Source organism: Peromyscus leucopus, chromosome 8b (assembly GCF_004664715.2).
Source record: "Peromyscus leucopus breed LL Stock chromosome 8b, UCI_PerLeu_2.1, whole genome shotgun sequence".
NCBI classification, from domain to species: domain Eukaryota; kingdom Metazoa; phylum Chordata; class Mammalia; order Rodentia; family Cricetidae; genus Peromyscus; species Peromyscus leucopus.
Window position 1 is genome coordinate 85,324,838 of NC_051086.1, and position 18,352 is coordinate 85,343,189.

General features: G+C 47.9%; 2 protein-coding genes across 12 annotated transcripts in view; one reads left to right on the forward strand and one right to left on the reverse strand.

The window, feature by feature from the left end:
- Bptf (bromodomain PHD finger transcription factor) overlaps positions 1-3,691 on the forward strand; it is a 111,120-nt gene extending 107,429 nt beyond the window's left edge. For 10 of the 11 annotated variants that reach the window (XM_028865210.2, XM_028865214.2, XM_028865213.2 and 7 more), the window contains one exon: positions 923-3,691. In XM_028865210.2, the coding sequence (XP_028721043.1) occupies positions 923-959 (37 nt within the window). In that variant the 3' untranslated portion in view covers positions 960-3,691. Of the gene's footprint in view, positions 1-169 lie in introns of all 11 variants that reach the window. The other variant, XM_028865211.2, reaches the window with a different exon arrangement.
- A 3,047-nt stretch (positions 3,692-6,738) lies between these two features.
- C8BH17orf58 (chromosome 8b C17orf58 homolog) lies at positions 6,739-11,788 on the reverse strand. Its single transcript, XM_028865209.2, is given in 6 exon segments — positions 6,739-7,332; positions 8,688-8,879; positions 8,978-9,199; positions 9,202-9,435; positions 11,221-11,319; positions 11,451-11,788. Coding segments are annotated over 5 exon segments (915 nt in total). The 5' UTR covers positions 11,297-11,319; positions 11,451-11,788; the 3' UTR covers positions 6,739-7,141.
- Positions 11,789-18,352: the final 6,564 nt, after the last annotated feature.

Sequence of the window (18,352 nt, forward strand, 5' to 3'; positions counted from 1 at the left end):
TCCCAGTTTAGGCAGGTACAGGGCAGGCAGTCCTTACGCCATCTTCTGTTTCCAATGTCCCTGGCCACACCTTCCATTTTTAATTTGTGATCTCCAAGATTGTGTGCACATTATTTCATTACTTTGTTCTGATTCATTTATACCATCCGTGTTCTTTCTTTTCTTACAGATTGTGATATCTTTAGTCTGAATTTTTAACTGGAATCAGAACTGGATATTTGGGTCACTGTTTATTGTACCACGTGATTGCCTAATTCAAAATTCCCCTCCCAAAAGTTGAAACTAGTTAATATAATTTTTTAATGTTAAATACAGATGTGTAGATACGTGAAAACTTTATTCTGGCAGCCATGTTGGACAATGTGTTTAAAGAATTGTGAATGCTCGGGATGCTGTACCTACCTGCTATTGCAATATAAAGTGCTGAGTCAGCCCTGCTACCTGTACAGTAATTTGGTTACTAACAGAGTTGTGAATGAAACTGTGAAAAGAAAAGGACTTTCTGGACTTCAGTTGAAAAATGTGATGTTAATATTGCTCCTGTCTTCTGATAGAACTTTCCATTTCCTGCATCACTGTAAATAGACAGGCACACACACCTTTTACTACAGTAATGCTTCTGTAAATGTCTTCGTCCCATTTGTTGAAAATGGTGTAATCTTAATAAACAATATATATTCACTTATATATACATATATTTTTAAACATTGGCTTTTTCCAGCGAGCTACTATGTTTACTGTACAGTGAAAAGTTTTAATACTATAGCTTAAAGATTTCTTAATTGTTAATTTTCTTATAATGCTTGCCAAGGATGAGTGAAAGAGCATGGCTGCTTCCCCAGACTGGCCTTGGCATCCACATAGAGTATCATTGTCTCAGAAATGAAGGGTGCTTAATTGTCCCCTTTTCTGTATTCTGTAGGTCTCATAACAACAAGCTGCAGTCTGCCGCTCCTTAGAGCTCAGCGTGTCACTAAGCGAGACACAGTGAGAGTCTGGTGGTCTGAACTATTTAAGTTAAAGCGCCAGATGTTTTCAGTCAGGCTATCCTGACAAGACTTGACCGTAACCTCGTTCCTATTGGTCACAACAGTCCAATTGTATTCTTGGCCAATTTTGTCCAACGGACAAAGGAAAAGCAAAGTCCACGGCATCATTGTCTTGTCAAGAGCAAATGGCTTTACTGTTGTGGCAGAAGCAGGAAACTTTTGTTTATTGAAAAAAAAAAAAGAAAAAGCAAGAAAAAAAAAGATACTATGGGGTCAAGTGTAACTCCGTGGAAATGCCACGTCTGCTCTTCAGTGAAGAAGCTGCTTAGAGTCACAGAAACCTTTCTGACTGTATTTATTTATTGTTGCAAAAAAGACGCTTTTTTATTGCTGCCCTCATTTGTCAGCTAATTATTTTTTTCTTATAAAATCCAGCCCTGGTTACATGTATCCATCCTATATCTTATCATGATTCCTGTAGGTGAAGTACAAGGCGACCTCTAGATGTCTTTTCTTTCTATGAAAGGAGCTGCTATGTACACATGTGCACACACAACTGGGAATCAACAATGAGTTTATTGTTCATGATAGACACAGATAAGGCGTGCAGAAAGGCTGGGATAAGTGGTCCTGGACTACAGACTTCGTTGCCTTGAATTACACCAGTACAAATTGTCATTTACTCTGCACCAGGCTAAATGAGCAGAATCTATTTGAAGGGATCTTGTTTGTAAACATTTGTCAGATTCTAATTTTTTTCTTTTTGTATTAAAATTCAACTATGGATGTATATGAACCGAAATAAATGGAGATAATTTTTCTCCCACAGATGGAGGTCTCTTTGAATGTGCGCTAATATTACTTGTAAGCCCTTGTGGGGAGAGGGAGGGCCACCAGAAATCACAGGCAGGAGGCCTGAGTTTCTCCAGTAGAACAGAGGCCTTTTTCATAAGTCCCAGTCATCACATCAGAAAATCTCTAGGGAGCTGAGCCCACGTATCAGTTGGTCATACCTCTAATAACAGGAATATGACACAGTACATTACCTTCACTCCCACCGTCTGTGATTCTAGGCAAGCTACCAGTCACAGACAGACAGCTCCCTATTGGGTGAAGGTGTTTCAATGACCTTGGCCACTACTTTGTGTTGGTTGGGTTCTTTGGGTTTCTTTGTTGTTGCTGTAGGGAAGCGTCCCACGAGCAGGGTGCAGGGTAGAGCAGACAGGTGTGTTCTGCATGTGCCTCCTGCTAGTGTCTTCACCTTCCCCTTGTGCTGTTGGGAAGACCAGCCGGAGCTGGATTGTGCAGCTTCGCAGATGTTTTCCTAGACTTTGCACTGGTCCACGTTAGCCTTGTCCTGCTGAGTTTAGAATCTACCTGGCTTTTGTTTGTTTGCTGTCGCCCTGCTATGCAAAGCCTTCCCCAGCCCCTGGTTTCTCAAAAGGAAACTGTGGCAACAGTTGGCAATTCTTCTTCCAGGCTCAGGTGTACAGGTTCTTCTGGGTTCACACGCTCTGTGGAACCCACTCCCTCTGTACATAAAGGTGTCTCTTCAGCCTGTGCTCACGGCCAAAGAGACTAACTGCTCAATATGGTAACAAAGTTTTTGCTTAAACTATTAAGGTGGAAGTAGTTAAATACAGGCTATTTTGTCCTTTTAGTTTACAAAAAGCAAATGTTCCATGTTGTAAGCACCGTGCTGATGCAAGAATTCTACATTTTAATGATGGAAAGTGATTCTGCATCTAGCCACACTGCAGTATTCCTGTACTATCTCTTCATATATCTAGGTATATATGGGCTCAGTCACGTCAGCTTGTTGCAGCAAGAGCTTTCCTACCTGTAGGCAATAGATTGCTATGTTTTTAACAAATTGTAGCAAATTCTAAATAATTCTTTTTGTACGTAATAGGACATTTCATCCTAAAAAAAAAAATAATAAAGTAATGTTTTTGACATTGGATTCTGTGCAGTTTCTAATGAAACAATGGTTGGTTGGTTCACTGTTTGATACATTTTCTGTAGCTGTTGGCATTGCCAAGTTGTACAGAAGGGGGGGTGGGCTGTGGATTTCTGAGACTGGGAAGATGTTAATTTCATATTGTGTACTTAATGGTATAAAGACTTTTGCAATTTCTATCACCATATAAAGACATTTTATAATTTTATCAGACTATAGAGCTTTAGTCTTTCAAAAGGAATTTTTGAAAAACGTACATTCTTATTTCACAAGCTGCTTTTCTATGAACCTGATATGAGGAACTTCTGCTACTCAGAGAAAAGTGAAACTGTTCGCTCTGGCAGCCTGAGTGCTCCGATGCACACTGGAGATGTGGTTAGGATGTTTCTGCCCAGGCTTCGCACCTATAATCTGTACGTTCTTTGCTTTGATAGATTTCTTTGGCTAAAAGTATTTTTAGCATTTCCTGTGCTTCATCTCCAAATTCACAATTTGAGACCATTTCATAAGAGATATTTTCATAATGTCTGTAAGGCTTTTTTCTCCTGAGCAAATTCTTCCGGGTTTGTATTACTGTCCTACAGTAGGTCAACGAAATTGTGATCTTTTGGAGATGTTTCTACAGTAAAAATGACCTTTTTCTATTTGGAGTGGCCTGGAGTGCTGTGTAGGAACCCTGACAATGTGTTGCTGTTTGTAACCTTTCCTCTTACAATCTGCAAATAAAACTTCTTTCCCTGTCTCTGTCCATTTGTGTCAGGTCAGATCTTGGTTCTCGCGTTTCTAATTGATGTAAGAGCCAACCTGGTGGTGGCTGTACACTCAGCCTGACAACATTTTGTGTGTGTGTGTGTGTGTGTGTGTGTGTGTGTGTGTGTGTGTGTGTGTGGTTTATTTTTTATGTGTATGAGTGTTTTGCCTGTGTGTACCGTGTGTGTGTGTGTGTGTGTGTGTGTGTGTGTGTGTGTGTGTGTGTGTGTGTGTGGACCTGTGCGCGCCTGATGTCCATGGGGATCAGAAGATGATATTGGATCCCCTGGAACTGGAGTTTACTAAGGTTGTAAGCCACCAGATGGGTGCTAGGAACTGAACCCAGGTCCTCTGCAAGAGCAGCCAGTGATTTTTAACTGCTGAGCCATCTCTCCAGCCCCCGTGGTTCATTCTTGTCTCAGTGGAGGCAGATCCCCAGCAGGGCCTTGAACTTAGGGGTGTCATTCTCTCCTGAGCAAGGTACTGGCTGATGTGTCCATGGAGGTGGGGACAAGGGGAAGGGGGATTCTAGTCATCTGGTGTAGTTTGAGGAATTTTTAGATACATAGAATGAGATTCTGGGAAAGATATTTCTGAGAATAGTATACCCCTTGATCCAGTGTAAACCAAACTTCAACTAACAAAATACTGTATTTTCAGGCTGGAAGAGACCAGGCACTAGTCGAGAGAGTGCCCTGCCAGCCATAGGCAAAAAGTCTTGCACATGCATTCACCTGGTCACCTTAAAAATGAGTTCAGAAGAGAATTGCACAATGCCATATGATATTCAGAGGCAGTTTTTAAAACTTAGTATCACACACACACCAAGAGGCAGGAGAAGGAGGGAGATTGTCTTATAGACCTTTCCCTAACAAAAGAAAACCATGTCCTTTTCCCTCCTTGAATCCTTGAAGTACCAGCTTAACTTGAAGGACAGATACTGTTGAATTACCTTGAAGGCAACTGGGTATTTTATTGTTGGGGACTGTTGTGTATGTACATAAACACAAAGGGCCTTTTGTCTTTGCAGCACTGACCCATGTACTAGGGGGTGGGGGTGGGGGGTAGAATCTATCAGTGGGGCAAGAGGATTACAGACAACAATGATTTGCTCATTAAGTTTTTCTATAAAATTAAAAATTGCAACCAAGGTCCTGTGTGAATGTGGAAAAGGTGATTCTTCCAACCTCTTTGCTAACCTGGAATGTCCAGGGTTCTTTTCTGTCTCCTTTTCCGCTCTCCAGCCCACCACTCACTGACCATAACTGAACCCCACTAACCTTGCCTTGTAGACCCAGTCTTGAGTGGTGGCTTTTATTTTTTATCCCAGCAATCTCTACAACAAGTGGCCTGCATTTCCGCAGTAATCCTGACCTCCAAGTATATTGAACCTGGGGGTCTGACATGGGTGTTTTTGTGTGTATGTGTCTTTCGGGAGGTGTGTGCTCAGGTGCCCGAGGGCCAGAAGAGCGTGCCAGATGCCCTAAAGCTAGAAGTACAGGGGGTTGAGAGCCACGTGATATAGATGCTAGGATCTGGGCTCCAGTCCTCTGTAAGAGCAGCAAGGATCTTAACAACCGTGCAATCTTTCAAGACCCCACTTTCCCTTTCTGGGCCAGAGTCTCTTGTAGCCCGGGCTGGCCTCACACTATGTAGCCAAGGATGACCTTTACCATCATCCTGCCTCTACCTCCTGAGTAAGCATTATAGGCTTACTCTACCATCCTTAGCATTCAAAACCAAACAAAGATTTTACTGAATTTGGACACGTTTCATCTTTGGGAACTTCTCTAGCAGACCAGTTTGAGATATAGCTGCAGAGAGCCTTTGTTTGTCCGGGAGCTGAAGTCTGGGCCAGCTGGCTTCCACAACAAGTACAGGCCCCACAAAGTCCCTTCGTAATGCTTTACCACAAAGTAGAATCTTTCCGCTTTATTTTACTCATGTTTCCCATGTCTGGGGCCAAAGAGACAACAGTTACCATACTGCACATAGCTCCCCCACCCCCCAGACAGGCTGTCCTGGAACTCACTGTAGACCAGGATGGCCTCAAACTCACAGAGATCCACCTGCCTCTGCTTCTTCAGCACTGGGACTAAAGGTGTGTGCCACCTCCCCCAGCAGCTTGTTCTTCTTTGAGACAAGGTTTCCTGTAGCTCAGGTTGGCCTTGAACTCTTGATGCACGCACGCACTCACACACGCACCCCTCAGATATCACCACATCTGGCTACACCTTGTGCCCTAAGCTGTTGCTGCTGGCTTCCCAGTCAACTCTCCATGTCCCTCTGTCTTCCCTTTGACAGTCCTCTTTTTGTGCTCCGTTCTCACTGTGGCTCTGGCTGGCCTGGAAGTCACAGGTAGCCACCTGCCTCTGCCTCTCCAGGACGGGGACTGAAGGTTCGTGCATTCTTAGCGTCTATTCTGAAATTAATTGAAGTACAGCCTGACCATCTGAAAGAAAATCAGGATGTCCTTGTGGACTCGAGGATAAGGTAATTAAATTGAGCTAGTGATTGAAGGTTTTTCACACATAACAAAATGGCTCCATGAAACTGGCCTGTGCACTGTCACGGATCAACACTGTTTTCAGGGTTTGGGAAGTAAGCTTGAGAAAGGCTTTTTCTCAAATCTTTAGGATCACTGAGGAAAAGAAAGAAAAAATAGCCAGGTGCATCCAAGATCTGATTTCAAGGCAAGATTTCCTGCTTTACCAACACAATGGTGATCCTGAGTCCTAACAGAAAAATGACATCAGATACACCAGAAAATGTGCTGGAATAGAAGCCAGTTTGGTACAAAACAAGTTATTCGGAGCAAGGGTGCCTGACAGTGCCCAGAGTTACATCAGGAACACACTTGGAATGATAGTTTGCTTGAATTAGCCCTGGAAACATAATTTTCATACTTAGCCTGGGTTCTGACCCTAGTGTATGATCTAAGTGACATTTCACATGTAAATGAATTCTGACAGGGATGTTTACGCTCGTGTGGAATTTAAAACTCAATGCTTTAAATACAAAATCTTGACACATGATAGATACTATTCAAAATTGTATATTTAAATTCAAGAAATGTTTTGTGAACTATTTCTACTGAAAAAAAATGTATTAAATTAAAATAACTTAAAAAACAACACGAAGTGGTGTGATCTGTTGACCTGGCAGGTCAGGTGTTTGAGCTGTGTGTGTGTGTGTGTGTGTGTGTGTGTGTGTGTGTGTGTGTGTGTGTGTGACTGTAACTTTCCCACTGTGCTCTGGAGCATACCTTGTCAGCGTTTTGTAAATAAAGTGGCAGCTTTGGAGCTAAGCTGCAAAGTCGTTGTTAAGGTAGCTAGCTGTGGGCCCAATTTCAGACAGAAGGACCCCGGCTGGGACGAACCACCTTCCCTGTCTTCCTGCTGAGTTCCAAGTCTTGGGACCCACGCATGCCAGGTTGGTCTGTTCAAATGCACTGGGTGTGGGTGACACCTCGAACTTGCCACTCCCGTTTTCGGTTAAATCTTTTCACGTAGCTGCTGCTACCCCTGAGCAGTCCGTCTCCTGGCCGCAGGCGCCCTCTCAGGACCTGGAGCAGAGCAGTAGGGAGCTGCCGTCTCTTATGGTAGATGTGGCCCATCACAATATACCGGCTTCCTAAACAAAAGAACCAGAAGAGAAATGGTGTCATTTAAATGTCGAGAAATGTGAAATCTGAGCTTGACTTTATCTTGCAATGCATGTGGCAACTTACTAACCTATAGGCAACAGGTGGACAATCTAAAGAAAAGATAACCTGCAGACAGCCGACATTACAGAACAAAACCCTGTCTGCCCCAGAACATCTCTAGGAAGATAGGGAACAGGTAGCCCCAACACTACCACCAACCCCAAAAGGCCCTTCTCAACTTAGTGCTGTACAGTTGAGCTCCCGATTCACCACGCTTGAAGATGGTGTTTTGAGGCTGGAGAGATGGCTCAGCGTTAAGAGCACTGGCTGTCCTGAGCACTAGAGGTCCTGAGTTCAATTCCCAGCAACCACGTGGTGGCTCACAGCCATCTCTAAAGGGATCTTCTGTATAATGCAGGCATACAGACAGAGTACTCGTAAGTAAATAAATGCACTTAAGGGGGAAAAATGTGTTTTGTCATGAATATGTGTCAACATATCAGTGTTTGGGATGCTTTGGTTTGGGTTGGTTGGCTGGTGTTTAGAGACAAGGTTTCTCTGTGTAGCCCTGGCTGTTCTGGTACCAAGCTGGCCTCAAACTCATGTAGCTCCACCTGCTGCTGCCTCCAAATGCTGAGACTCAAGGAATGTGCCATCATGCCCAGCATTTTTTTGGTTGGTTGGTTGGGTGTTTTTTTTTTTTTTTTTTTTTTTTTGAGAATGTATATTAGCCAAAGCTGGCCTTGAACTCTATATGTGGAGGATGACCTTGAAGTTCTGATCATCCTGCCTCCAAATCCCTCCTGGGTATTGGAGTAGCAGGTGCACACTATCAATCTTGGCCTATTTTGTGCCAATCGCTGTTATCTTTATGGGAGAGCTGAAATGGTACTGTAATCTAAATTCTATTGGTTACACTACTGTCCCACAAAGCTTGGATTGAGCCCCACCAATATCCTAGCATGTGTTTAAGCAGGACAGCCATGAGTTCGAGGCCAGTGTGGGCTCCATATCAACAGCCTATCTCATACAAATTCTGGGAGTGTAACGGATGGTGTGCTTGCCTGGCACGTGTGAGGCCCTGCTCAATCCCTAGTCTTTGAAATGGGGGTTGGGGGTATGGTAACCCACAGAAGTTGGGCTGCAGCATTCAGGTCCCCAACAGCAGAATAGAGGACACATATGGCCAGGGTGGCGGTGCACACCTTTAATCCCAGCACTCGGGTGGCAGAGGCAGGCAGATCTCTTGAGTTCGAGGACAGCCAGGGCTACAGAGAAACCCTATCTGGAGAAACTAAATAAAGGACATGTATGAGCTAGTCTTTTGGGTCAGTTTCGATACCAGGTTTAAGTTCTGGACACGGCTTATGGCAACTGGAGGAGTCCAGGGCTAGAATATGCACGCGGAAGAAAAAGCCGTCAGGAGTGATGTACAGGCGGCTCATCTTGTACAGCCCTTCAGGGTCCACCAGTAGAGTCACCAGCCGCAGGCCCGCGCCCAGCACGTCCACGTCGTGCACGATTCCGTTCACGGCTGCTTTGGGCAAACGGGATTTGGAGAAAAGCATTACAACTAGCGCCAGGGTGGGGACGGACAGGCGCGCGGGCTCCCGGGAGGGTGCGTGCGCTCACCGAATTCGCTGGCGCAGTAGGCCTCGCGCTCGTCCGCGTCCCCGCTGCAGGCGCGCGCGCACGACTGGGTCTCCAGCTCGGCGTCCTCCGGCGGCAGCGCCCGCGGGCTTCCAGAGGGCTGCGCGGCGGCGCGCGGCCGGTTCGGGTGGGCGGGGCCGGCGGCGCGCGCGCCCTGGGGTCGCGGCGCCCGAGAGCGCGCACGCCGCGGGGAGTCCTCGGCGAGGACGCGCGGTTCTCCGCCTGAGTGAGGCGCGGGCCCGGGAGCCCTGCGGGCGCGCGCGCCGCCTCCCGGAAGCCGGCGCGGTTGTCAGCTGGTGGCGCTTGCTTCCGGCGCCGGGGCTCCGGCCAGGCGCGCGGCCCTGCGTCCGCGGCTCGCGGCCGGCGCGCGAACTCGGGCAGCGGCTGCGCGCGCGGGCCCGGCGTTTCCCGGACGCCGGGCTTTCGGTGCGGCGGAGGAGCTGCGGGAGAGAGCGAGGCAGTGAGCCCAGGGGAGGTGCGACGGGAGCAGCGGGACCTCGCAGCGAGCACCTACCCGAGCCCTGCACGGCAGGACCACTGCCTGCAGCACCAAGCCTCGGCTGCGAGTTCGAGGTCAAGCTGGGCTACAGTGTCAAGAATAAACCTAAGAATAAACAAGCAAACCAAGAATGGAGCCAAAGAACTTCGCCAAATCTTTTCAAATTACAGTCTTCTATTCATTCTAGAGCTAAACACTTCGGGTAACATTGATTAAACGTCTGTCTTTACCCTTCAATACATCACACACACACACACACACAAACACACACACACACACACACACACACACACACACACACACACACCTTTTTGCTGTTTACAGTTTGTTGAGAGAGTAACAAGAGCAAGCCCCCGAGGGGAAGCGTCTCGAGTTACAGGTCTCTCCTAATTGTTTAAGCGCCCCTGACAACAGAACTATTTGGTTTTCCCATCCCTGTTTACACTGTCATCTTGGTCTCCTGCGGCATCAAGCACTTGTGAGTGGATTTTTATCTGGCTTCTTGGACACCACTTACTAGTAAACAACAGCTTGGAAAGGGGTTTTAAGGCTTGGCTGGGAGGCAAATGCCCCTGGTTAAGTATAAAAGCATACATTAGTTCTATTACCCCTTCCCATTAGAAAATCTCCCAGATACCATGAAGACATTTTTTTTTTAATTATTAATGATTTTCTCCAGCTCTGCATACAGGTTAGTGCACAAACTTCAGCCAGCTTGAAATCTGGGCAACTTTCCATGCACAGTTACACAATAGCACCCCCCAGTGCCCCTCCAGCCAAGCACAGCCCAGAGCCTGCTTTTCTCTCCGTTTGCATTAAAGAGCTTGGTCTGCCCCTTGCAGCTTCGACAACACTTCATTTATCGGGATGTGTCTTGCCAGATGAATACTCGTGAAAAAGCAGCCTTCTCCCAGTGGGAATGGCTAGCTACACAGTTTATGTTTTTGCAAAGCCATTGGTTCTAACTTCCTGCATTAAACCGGTGCACCGTGCACAGCCAAATAAAGTTCTGGTGGCTCTCCAACTCCTGACTGTCAACTGTTGACCTCAACTGATTCCCCACTGACACCACCATCTGTTGTCATGGGGAAGATGATTTGATATGTGGGTTAAATGCCACTGAAGTCCTTCAATTTCCATGTGGGAGGGAAAAAAAAACACTGAAATAAATTGCCCGGTGAGGTGTGGAAGCTGTTTTTCCCAGAGATAGTGAACAAAACATCCTAACAAAAGCAGAACCGAGACTGCCTGATTTGTGTCTGTGTGGTGTGTGTGTGTGTGTGTGTGTGTGTGTGTGTGTGTGTGTGTGATATCAAGGTTCAAGTATACCAGAGGCTATACCGGAGCTGCGAGGAGAGAGGCGCGGGATACCCGGAGCTGTCCCACCATCGCTGGCCTGTGTCACCATGCCTAGCCCGGGAGCCTGTCCACCCGCCAGCCGCGACCCCTTTTGACACTTTCCCTCCTCTGCGATGCAGCTATTTAACATGCAAAGTTTTCTCCAGCCTGCCTGGCTCGCACGCGATCATTTCAGCAGCTGAACCCGCGTCTTTCCTTCCGAAAAGGCTGCCAAGGAACATGAAATCTTGGGGGACCCTTGTCGCTGCTCGCTGGCACGCACGTAGACCCGGAGTCGCCTGTCCCGCAGGCTCTGACCCTTGGCTCGTCCCGCCCTGCCTCGCGCCCTTTTCCCGGTCCCTGGGGCGCTGCGTTTCAGCGACCTCACCTTTTCTCTCCGCCACCGGGGCTTCGGGGGACCATCCGATGATCAAACAGAGAAGCCAGAGGGCTCGAGCTGTCATTTTTGTAGACAGGGTTCCCAGGGCTGGAAAACGCAGCAAGGGCTTTGGCTCGCTTCCTCTCCCCCCACCCACCCCTTCTCCACACCCCCCACACCCCCGTTCATGCTAATGAGGGGCAGCCTTTGGGGAAACGGGCATCTCTGGCTGCACAGACCATTGAAAGAAAACCGAGCGGTGGCGGGGATCTCGCCCTCTTCCCGAGGAGGGTCGATGTGTGGTCCCGACTGGGATCTCTGGGCCAGAAGAACACCACCGCCTCGAGCTCTCGCTCTGGATGGGTGGTGTGCTGGGCGGGAGGTGATAGGGCAAGGGGAGAGCGAGGTTTGGAGGGAGTTGAGGGACAGGATAAAGGAAAGTGAGTGATGAAGTCAACAACAAATAAATCAGTGCTTAGAATAGCTTGGGCTTGTGAAGGGGAGGGGACTCCAGATGACAAAAAAACGCATTCCAGAACGTGTGAGGCAATTGCCAGACAAACCAAGTTTGGCAAGGCTGTTTGGCTATATGTGCAATCTTGATATTCCAGAACCAGAAACGGGGGGCGGGTGGGGGGGAACAAAATGGTTTTTCCTGCCAGCCCTGCCCTTCTCCTCCTCCCCCTCCTCCCCCTCTTTCATCCATCCATCCACTGATAACTGGTATTCAGCTGACCAGATTCAAGTGTACACTGAATGCAGAAAGACTGGCAATCCACCTTTCCCATTCTGGGGGCATCTCATTGCTTGGGGAAAGGCCGACTTTTTATTTCTAAGAAAAGCAAATTCCTTTCCTGCTTATGTCCCTCGATTGGTCGGGAGTTTAAAGGCCCCTTTCCTTCAGATGAAATAAAACCAGCATTTGCCGAGGGGAGCGTGAGGGGATCACGTTCCCAGAGCAAGTCCGAAGCCTCCGGAGTCACATCTCAGTCCACAGCTTCAAACCGAAATGGAAGCGGGAATGCTGAGGTGAAGGGGCTTTGTGTGAGATACACAGGTTAGAGAAGGAAGGCTCCGAGTTCTGTGGCACTCCATCCAGGGGCCAGAAAACACAGTGCTGGTGTACTGAGCGGGTGCTGAGGCCGTGTTCTCAGAAGAGATGCGGAAAGGCTAGGGTAGGAAGAGCGGCGCCCAGAGAGCAAGGCTCCATCTCCATCATGTCTGAGCTCTTTTGAGGGAACCACGGAGAGGCAGCCTTCTGGCCCGCCCATCGGTTATATTCCACGAGGCAGGAGTTATGGAACAACTGTCCAGAATTTAGTTTCCAAAAGAATACTCCAGGGGATGTAGCTCAGTTAGTAAGATGCTCGCCTAGCATGCGTGAAGCACTGGACTGGATTGCATGCACTTCATGAAGAGCCTGCCTGTAACCCCAAACACTCTGAGGCAGAGGCAGGCAGATGAGGGGTCTAAAGACAACCTCAGCTGTACAGGGAGGGAGTTCAAGGCCAGCCTGGGATACATAAGACCTTGTCTCAAAAGTATTCACAGCTAGTATCCCCAAAGAAGCAGACTGTTTTAAAAACAAAACAAAGCTAGGGATGGAGAAATGGCTTATGGGTTAGGAGCATTCACTGCTTCTACCAATCTAGCCCCCATCATTCCCAAGGCGACCCACAGGTGTCTGTCCCAGTTCCCGGGGACCTGGCCCTTCTTCCGACCTCCTGGGGCTCCTGCACACATGCATTGCACTTACATCCACTCAGCCATACACACTTACACAAGAATTTAAGTGAATATTTTTAAAATCTAAACTAAAATACAGAAATCAGTCTGCAGACAGCATGGAGGGGTTGTAGCCATGAACTCCTGGCCAGGAAGAGACCCAAAGAGGGAAACCATAGGCCAGGATCCTGAAGGGGGTCTACTGTGGCCTGAGGGCTGCAGCAAGGCAAACATGTTTACCAGAGAGGCGAAGCGGCCAGGAGGGGGCCAGTTTAATCATGGAGCACTTGTCTAATGCGCACAACCACACATCAAAGTCCTGACAAAAACAGCCAGGCGGCTGTGGTGGCGGCGGCGGCGGCGGCGGCGGCGGCGAGATCCAGGACAGGCACCCAAACTACACTGAGAAAAACCAAAAAAATAAAAGAAAGAAAGAAAAAAAAAAAGAAAAGAAGGGCCAGGCGGTGGTGGTGCACACCTTTAATCCCAGCACTTGAGAGGCAGAGGCAGGTGGATCGCTGAGTTCAAGATCAGCCCGGTTCTACACAGTGAGTTCCAGGACAGCCAGGGCTACACAGAGAAACCCTGTCTCGAAAACAAAACAAAAACAAAAAGGAAAGAGAGCTGGAAATGTTGGAGAGATGGCTCAGCGATTAAGATCTCTCGGTTCCCAGCATTCACTTGTCAGCTCACAGCCATCTATAACTCCAGTTCCAGGGGCTCTGACATCCTCTTCTGGCCTCTGCTGGTACTGCATGCACATGGTCCGCACATACATGGAAGCAAGACTTGTACACACACACAACTTTAAAAAAGAAAAAGGAAGAATAGCTTCTCCAGTCACACCAGCCTTGCGTACATGATTCAGTGGCTCCCAACTCAGGACATAACCAGGCAATCACCTTTAGTTTCACGTTCTGGGTGCTCAGACTCTAGATGGGAGCTGATCTCATTTCTCACGTGCTTTTTTTCTTTTTCTTTTTTTTCCACGCCAAGTGGAATTAGGCTTAAGCTTTCTCAGTTACAACCACATTTTAGTCATGCCTTCCTGAGACTACATTCAAGTCACCCAGATCCAGTTTGAGGAGTTGCTTCTGGAATTCTACTATGTTAGAAATGTTGTGAATACCCACAGCTCACACCCAGAAATACAGAGGCAGAGAGTGTGTCAAGATATCTCCCAGGGTTCCTAGAAGCTCCCAGGATGGCACCAACTGTGAGAACTTCCCGGAATCCAAGACCAGCTCTTGGCCAGTATGCTGATTAGTCAAACCAGAGTCACCTGGGAAAAAAGAGCCCCAATTAAGGGGATTGTCTCCCTCAGACTGACCTGTGGGCATCTATGGTTCATTTTCTTGATGAACGACTGATATAGGAGGACCCAGCTCACTGGGGGGGGGGGTGCTACCCCCAGGCAAGTGGCCCTGGCTGTATAAGAAAGCAGGCTGAGCAAACTTTGGGGAGCCAGAGAGCAAGCAATGTCCCTCCATGGCCTCTGCTTCAATTCCTACATGGAGGTTCCTGCCCTGAGTTCCCTTCATCATGAACTGTTACCTGGAAGTGTAAGATGAAACAAATCTGGTCAGTGTTTTATCAAAAACAACAGGAACCAGACTAAAACAGGAAGTGTCTGGCTTGTAGCCTCATAAGCTATCTAAGTGATAGAGCACTTGCTGAGCATCAGTAAGGCCCTGGGTTCGATACCCAATAACACACAGAAACAGTTCTTGCTAGCCATGGTGGACCATGCCTATAATCCTAGCACTGGGAGCAGAGGCAGCAGGGATTGCCCCAGGTTCAAGGACAGCCTGGTTTACAAAGCCAGCCACCAGCCAAGGCTGTGTGGTAAGATACCCGGCTCAAAAGAATAAGAAAGGGAGGAAGAGGAGGGGGAGAAATCTGCTAACGGTTCAGACAAAGAGTTCAAAGGGGTTGATCTACTTAGAATATCTATGAGCTTCTGTTTCTATTTTATTTTATGTATATGGGTGTTGCCTGCGTGTATCTATTTGCACCACGTGGTGCATGTCTTGTGCCTGTGGAGGCCACAAGAGGATGTTGGAGCCCCCTGGAACTCCAGTTAAAGTTATGAGATGCCCTGCAGGTGCTGGGATTCGAACTAGCGTCCTCTGGAAGAGCATCGGGTGCTCTTACCTGCTGAGCCATCTCTCCAGCTCCAAATATCAGCTTCTTCATTTCCAATGAGAAATGGACTCCAGCAGATTCCCTGTCTAGAAGTAAGCCATGCTGGGGGATGGGGCAAGCATGTAACTCCAGCACTCAGGAGGTTGAGGAAGGTCTAGCCCAAGTTCACAGTCAGCTGGGGCTACATAATAAGTCCAAGGGAGCCTTGGAATGTGTAATGGGACCTTGTTTCAAAAGAAAAGAAAATAGTTTTCCTTTCCATTGTCTACCCGCAAGTGTTTCGTAATAGACCCCGGAGCACAGAGTTGCTCCTGTGCTTGGAATGTAAGGTCATGTTGGTTCTCATGGCTTCCTGTGTTCACCTGTGTGCTAATACTCTATTCCGGTCAGCTGGAAGAACCCTGGGGCCTGTTTTCCTTCCCCCTGACAATTTCTGATGTTTGAGTGTACCTTCTGCTTGGCAAATATTTGTCGAACGTGTATTATGTTCTGGGATTTGCCAAGGACTAGAAATGTCTCGGTTTCCTGAACTTTGTGGGTCACACCTGCCCTTACAGTAATGAGGCAGAGCAGCCTTTGGAGGGTCCCCCTCCCCCACACCCCATAGCTTCAGGATGAGGCTGACCCCAACCCCCCACAGCTTCAGGATGAGGCTAAGTCACCAGCATCTGAGGGATGGGACTTGAGCCATCTCCATCACCTCTAAGGAGGAGAAAAAGTGTGATGGAGACTGAGTTCGGTCACATGACCAGTGACTTCATTAGTCACACCTTCTGAGTGGAACCCCAGTGAAATCTCTAGGCTCTAGAAGCCCACTGAAGCTTGTGGATGATGAACTAACCGTGAGGCCGGTATTCAGAAATCAGTTTTGCCTACTCAGGCTTAGTGGTGCACACCTTTGATCTCAGCACTTGGGAGGCAGAGGCAAGAGTGATCTCTGTGAGTTTGAGGCCAGCCTGGGCTACAGAGTGAGCCCTTGTCTAAAAAAAAAAGAAAGAAAGGAAAAGAAAGAAATCACTTTTGCTAAAAAGGACTGGCTTCCCACTCAGCCCCTGAAATAACAGGATAAAAGCTTGGCAGCCCTGTCTAGGGTGTATGCAGGCCAGTTGGTAGAGAGGATGTCTAGCATGCACAAAGGCCTGGGTTCTATCCCCGGCACCTACACAACATGGAGTGATGGACCGCGTCCCTCATCCCAGCACTCAGAAGAGCGTGGCTGAGAGCCGGAGGATGTCTTGGGCTACAGTGGGTTTGAGGCCAGCTGGGCTATGGGAGATGCTGTCTCAAGAAAAAAAAAAATCTGGGATTGGAGTAAGGAGGAGGGATGAGGAGCGGAGGAAAGGCCTGGGAGTTAGGAGGAATGGGGAGGGTGGATACCAAAATTCATTGCGTGTAGGTTTGAAATTCTCAAAAAAATTAATTTTGTTTGTTTGTTTGTTTGTTTTTTGAGACAGGGTTTCTCTGTGTAGCTTTGGAGCCTGTCCTGGATCTTACTCTGTAGACCAGGCTGGCCTTGAACTCACAGAGATCCACCTGGCTCTGCCTCCCAAATAAAAATATTTTTGAGACATGATCTCACTACATAGCCCTGACTGTCCTGGCCTCACAATGTGGCCCAGGCTGGCCTCAAACTCACAGAAATCTGCTTGTCTCTGCCTCCCAAGTGCTAGCAGTAAAGGTGTACACAATTTTATTTTTAAAAAGTCAAAGAGCCAGGCATGGTGGCCCACACCTTTAATTCCAGCACTTGGGAAGAGGCAGGCAGGTCCCTGAGTTTGAGGCCAGCCTGGTCTACAGAGTGAGATCTAGGACAGCCAGGGCTACACAGAGAAACCCGGTTTCGAAACACAAACAACCTTCCACCAGCTCACGTCAGTACGTGGAGATTGGGCTGCCCTGCTTCCTCTGCCTTCCTAGTGCTGCTATGTGTGGATTACGATACGTTGCTATGTCGATCATAATCCTTTTGCTGTAGCTTCTGATGGTTGTCTTGGGTGAGTGACCGGACCTGACATATTGGAAACCTGAGATTCCATCTGGCCCTTAGCCTAGGACTCTGGTGACAATTGCTGCCCTGGGAGAAGCTAGAACGTGAGAGTAGAGCGGTGGTTCTCAACCTGTTGGGTGGAGACCCCCTGCATGGTGACATGTCAGATATTTCCATTACAGTTCATAACAGTAGCAAAATTACAGGGGTGAAGTAGCAACAAAATAATTTTATGGTTGGGGGGCACCACAACACGAAGGGACTGTATTAAAGCGTCATAGCATCAGGAAGGTTGAGAAGCACCTTACAAAAAGAACAAGAATGATGGTAACAAATAAGATCTCACCACCGAATACTGTGATATGACTGTAGCACTCTCAGCTTTGAAATTCAGTAGAGAAGCAACTGTGTCCCAAATAGCTAAATATGCAAGTCCTCCCCGCAAAGGAAGTTATGAAGTATGGGAGTTTTTTTGTTTATTGTTTGTTTGTTTGTTTATTTGAGACAGGGTTTCTCTGTGTAGTTTTGGTGCCTGTCCTGAAACTCGCTTTGTAGACCAGGCTGGCCTCGAACTCAGTGTGATCCACCTGCCTCTGCTTCCCGAGTGCTGGGATTAAAAGCATGCACCACCACCGCCTGGCTGAAGGTATGGTTTTTACTGCCGCATTCACCAAGAAGTCCATTTATCTTCCCCAGTATCCCAAAGATGAAGCACACGTTCCGTGTGCTGCACCGCACACACCACAGGACGGTGGCCTGTAAAACCAGACTTCTTGGCCAGGCTGCGGTGGCGCACGCCTTTAATTCCTTCTTGGGAGGCGGAGCCAGGTGGATCTCTGTGAGTTCCAGGCCAGCCTGGTCTACAGAGCGAGATCCAGGACAGGCACCAAAACTACACAGAAACCCTGCCTCAAAAACGACAACAACAACAAAAAACTGGACTTCTCACACAGGGCTCTGGTTTGCTTTCTCTTGGGTCCTCATCCAGGACGGTGGCTCTTTGAGCAAACCTCTAACATGTTTGTACTGTGCTACCAACCCTGGGTCCATGATCACCTCAAGTAGGTCAAGAGCACACATGGACCTCCAGGGAGCCCTCTGGCAAGCCAGAGGAAAGGCTTTTCAAGGTCGTAGTTACCTAGGGCAGAAGACAATACATTTTTGCCTTCACTTTTGTCCTTGATATCCACTCGGTTGTCACATGACACAATGGGATGTTGTCACACAGGTACCAGTGAGTGGGTACATCTCCATGCCCAGGGTGGCTACATACTTCTCAAACTC